The 4996-nt window shown below is 36.0% G+C and overlaps 1 gene segment (V, D, J or C); it reads right to left on the bottom strand.

Annotated features, from left to right (window-relative positions):
* Positions 1-3419: 3419 nt before the first annotated feature.
* LOC103605939 lies at positions 3420-4058 on the bottom strand. The segment is given in 2 exon segments: positions 3420-3832; positions 3962-4058. Coding segments are annotated over 2 exon segments (465 nt in total).
* Positions 4059-4996: the final 938 nt, after the last annotated feature.

Genomic DNA, 4996 nt, shown 5'->3' with positions numbered 1-4996 from the left:
ATATGTGTAGAACCACTTCTTTGCTTGTAATAGCTACATACCGCCATTGCATGAATAAACCACTATTTATCATTCTACTGTTGATAATACTTATTATTTTTAAAGTATTGCAGTGAGAATCCTTATAAATTCCTTCTAGTTCACATATTTGAATTTTTTAAATGTAGATACCAGGAATTGGAATTTCTGGATTTCTAAATATGTGTATTTTCTTAACTAGTTTATTTATTTAGTTAGTTTTTATTTATCATAGTTGATTGTACATATCTGTGTGGTACAGAGTTGAATATCAATACCTGTGTGCAGTATGTGATGCTCAAATCAGGATAATTAGTATATTCAACATTATACAATGTAATTGTTTTTTGTGTCCCTTTACCAATTCCTCCCTTACCACCCCGCCTCCTTAACTAGTTTAGGCAAATTGTTTTCCTACGTGGTTTTATAAATTTCTCTCCGAGTGGTCATTTTTATCCATTTGGAAATGTAAAAGATCCCCGTATCCCTATATTCCTATCAATGCCTAATGTTATCAGACATTAAAATTTTTGTTGATCTGATAGAAATGAAATAGTAATTTCTTTTAACTTAATTTCTTTGAGTACTGTGGAAATTGATGTTTTATGTGTTCACTGGCTGTTTCTATTTCCTCTTTTTGAATTGCCTCTTATATCCTTATCTATATTTATTTGGGATGTTTTTCTTATTTATTCTTAGGAATTTCCTATCTGACCTTATTTTCTAATACTTTCTTGGTTATATGGCTTACAAATAAATATATCCTGGTATGTGTCTTGTTTTTAATTTTGAGATGAGGCACACATGTGGGTTAAAAATTTCTCTTTTTTTACTAATTCTCTAGGGATTTTTATGGGTAATTATCACTTAATTTTAATGATTATAGATCTATTTAGTTTTTCTTAGTTTTTCTTCTTGAGTTACTTTTGGTTGTATATATTTTTCTATCCAATTGTTTCTTTTCTTAAGAGTTCTAAAATTAATTGGGTTGAATTGTACATAACTTTCTTGTAATAATTTTTAAAATGTCTACCTTTATCTCTAGATATAGCTGCTTTTTAACCTCTTCTACTGTTTTTATTAGTTTCCTATTGTTGCTGTAACAATTTACCACCACCTTGGTGGCTTAAAACAACACAAATTTATTCTCTTGTGCTTCTGGAGGTCATAGTCCAAAATCAGTTTCACCGGGCTAAAATCAAGGTTCCAGCAGTTCTGAGTTCCTTCTGGTGGCTTCTGGGAATAATCAGTTTTCTTGCCTTTTCCAGCTTCGAGGCTGTCTTCACTCCAGCACTGCATTGCTGTTTCTGTCTGTTTGTTTTTCATTTTGACTCTACTGTCTCCCTTTTATAATGATCCTTGTGATTACACTGGGTCCACCTAAATAATCCAGGATAAGCTCCCATCTCAAGATCCTTGAGTCAATCACATCTGCAGTCTGTTTTTACATGTTATTTGGTTGAATTGTGTCCCCACAAAATCCATATATTAAAGTCTTAATCTCCAGAATCTCTTAGAATGTGACCTTATTTAGAAATAGGATCATTGTAGATGTAATTAAGTAGTTAGGTAAAAATGAGGTCATATTGTAGCAGGGTGGGCCCCTAGTCCAATGTGACTGGTGTCCTTATAAAAAACACCACGTGGAGAGACAGGGACACACATGGAGGGAAGAAGATAGGAGGAAACAGAGAGGACATGACCATCTACAAGCTCAGGAATTCCTGAGACTAGCAGAAACCATGAGAGAAGTCTGGAGCAGATCTTCCCTAGTGCCTTCTCAGGGACTGTGGCTCTGCCAGCACTTTGATTTTAAACCTCTGGCCTCCAGAACTGTGAGATGATAAATATCTGCTGTTCTAAGCTACCTTGTCTGAGGTACTTTGTTACCACAGGCCTAGGAATCTAACGTTCCATGTAAAGTAACATATTCACAGATGCTGGGGATTATAACATGGACATCTTTGGGGGCCATTATCAACATTACCAAATATTTACCCTTTTTTTTTTTAAAGTTTTTCAATAATATTCAGCTTTGGATTTTTCCTTTTATTACTTTGTTTTTGTTTCCTGTTTGACTAGTTTCTGAACTTACCGTTATTTTTTATTGCCATACAATTATAAAGTGAAATAAGTGGGCCATAAGTATAGAGTTAGAGGAGTTTTGAAAATTGCAAACAACCTTTTAAACCACACCCGTATCAAGAAATAAAACATTTTGTTCCTTCACCCAGAAGATCCCTTGTGCCCCACCCAAACTATTCCAAAACCACAGATGTGACCACTGTTCTGCTTTATTTCACCAGGGGTTAGTTTGCCTATTTTAAAATTTCATATCAATGGAATCGAACAGTATATACCCTTCCGTGTCTGGCAGTTTTGCTAGGTATTATGCAATTGAGGTTTATCCATGTTGTTATGTGTATCAGCAGTTCCGTCCACTTTGTAGCTGATATTTCATTGAATGTGTAGAGCACAATTTATTCAATCTCTTATTTGTAGGTACTTTGTCTTGTTGGTTGCTATTATGAATATTCTTGTACAAGTCTTTTCGTGGGCATGGGTTTTCATTTCTCTCGGGTAAATATCTTGATGTGGAATCCTTGGGTAGCAGTAGGTGTATGTCTAATTTTATGAGAATGTTACCAAAGTGATCGCCCAGTTTACATTCCAATCAGCACTGACTTTTCCTCATCCCCGTAATGTTGCCATTTTTAGAATGTTATGTAAGTGTAATCATTTGCCATGTAACCTTTGATATTGACTTTTCTCACTCAGCATAATGTCTTGAGATTTATCCAAGCTGTCGTGTGTATCAACAGTCCATTCTTCTTTATTGACGAATAGTATTCCATTGTATGGATGTGTACCACAGTTTATTCACCAATGTAGCATAAAGGTTTTGAGATTCATCATGTGCTACCTGTATCAGTAGTTTATCCCATTATATTGCTATGTAGCATTCCATTATAGGAATATACCACAATTTGTTTTTCTATTCACCAGTTAATGGACAATCGGATTGTTTCCAGTTAGAGGCTATTATGGATAAGACTGCTATAAAGAAAACTCCTTGTGTGCATATGTTTTCATTTCTTTTGGGGAAATACTTAGGAGTGAAATTCCTGGTTATATATTAAGATTAATTTATAAGAAAGTGCCAAATGTCTTTCCAATGTGTTCATACCAGTTTGCATTCCACCAGCAATGCGTAAAGGTCCCAGTTGCCCCCAGATGGTTGGATGCTTCTGACGAATTCAAATACCTTAACCATTATGAGAAGTTTGCTACAAGTTGGTCATTCATTAAGATGACTAACTTTATATACTTTACTAACTACCTCTCATACTGTCATACTAGTGTTTATACATTTATTTCATCACTTCTATGTGCAAATGAAACTAGTCCACATCTGTGCCAGTGTAAACCCCTACAGCAGGGTATAGCTGGAGCCTCAGCTGTAGGTTTGGGTACAGGCTGTGGGTGCCTGGAGAGCACTGTGCTCTTGCTGCACAGAAGTAGGTGGCTGAGTCTCCAGGCTGGGAAGTCATGATATGCAAGGAGAGGTGTTTGGCACTTCTGCTGAAGAATGCTGTGACTCTCCCATCTTTTTTTTTATTATCAACTGAAAGTATGGCTATCAATAACTCAGGGCCTTTGCCAAGGTATTGCCGGTACCACGGAAAGTAGTCAAATGCACTGTTCTCATAAGTACAGTTCAGAACTGAAGTCTCTCCTTCCTGGACTATCAAAGATTGAGGACTTTGTTTCACCTGCTGCTGGTCACTTTTCTCCTTCTGTTGGCCACTCACCCCTGTGTGGAAAGATCAAAAACCATTAGATTTCTATTTTCTTAAAGTTTCTACCTGCATGAGTTTGTACTTCAGTTTTCTCAGTCCCCCAAATTATTGACATATCCTGGGGTTTCTCCTCCAAAACTCACAGCCTAGTTGAAGCCAAAGAATTAAAAATGTTGGTCCCAGGACCTTGTCCATTCCTTCTGGCACCAGAGCTCAGTGACAACTCAAGCGGTCTTCTAGTTTTCCCAGCCAGCTGGAACTCTGACTCAATTCACACCCACTTTACTCTTTCAGCAGCCCCGCCCTTGCACGGGTGCTTGCACTTGAGCTCTCTCTCGCAAAGGAACATTCTCCATTTTGTCCAAACTTAAAATTGCTGAAAATAAATTTCTTAGGAGTCAGAAATCTCCTCCTTGCACATGGATAAGAATCAGTTTAGCATTTTTCTTCCCCATATCCTCTCTACCTTTTCCTTACACCTACTAGAATACTAAAAATTGCACCCTAGGACAGCTGGATGTGTCAGTGGAGATTACCTTATTTTATAATGATGGAAGAGAGAGACTCCCACGAAGCCACAAGAGTGGAGGTATAGAGGCATTTCTTTTTCATTACAAATACTAACAAAGTTTATTGAGGATGAACAATGGTCATTACATCACATTACAAGCTGAGGGCATGGATCAGAACATGGAGAACATATCCCTTTGTCCGCAGGGAACTTATTTTTTCTTTTCTTTTTTTACTGAAATGTATTGGTCATACATCTTTGTGGGGTAGAGAGTTGAATTTCAATTTTGATACATGTATACAATTTGTGATGATCACATCAGGGTAATTAGCATATTCATATTTACAAACCTTAATCATTTCTTTATGATGAGGACGTTCAATCTCCTCTCAGGAAATTTAATTTTTTTTTTTACAATCTTTCAGATATGCCCATATTTTACATGACTCTAATATATAACAGAAGATAATTAAATCAATTTCAATTTCTTTGTATGTCTTCTAAAATACAGAACAGGTAAATTAAATATTTTTAAGAATATATTTGGGGAAAAGAAATTAGGAAGTAATAGAATAATCTGTTCTGGAGAATCTTTGATCTTCAAATATGTAAGAGAGGATTAAAAAATTCTGCAGACTTCAAAAGATATGAGGCCATGGCCATCACT

Source organism: Galeopterus variegatus, unplaced genomic scaffold (genome assembly GCF_000696425.1).
Source record: "Galeopterus variegatus unplaced genomic scaffold, G_variegatus-3.0.2 Scaffold6184, whole genome shotgun sequence".
NCBI lineage: Eukaryota > Metazoa > Chordata > Mammalia > Dermoptera > Cynocephalidae > Galeopterus > Galeopterus variegatus.
This window is presented reverse-complemented; position numbering and strand designations above follow the sequence as displayed.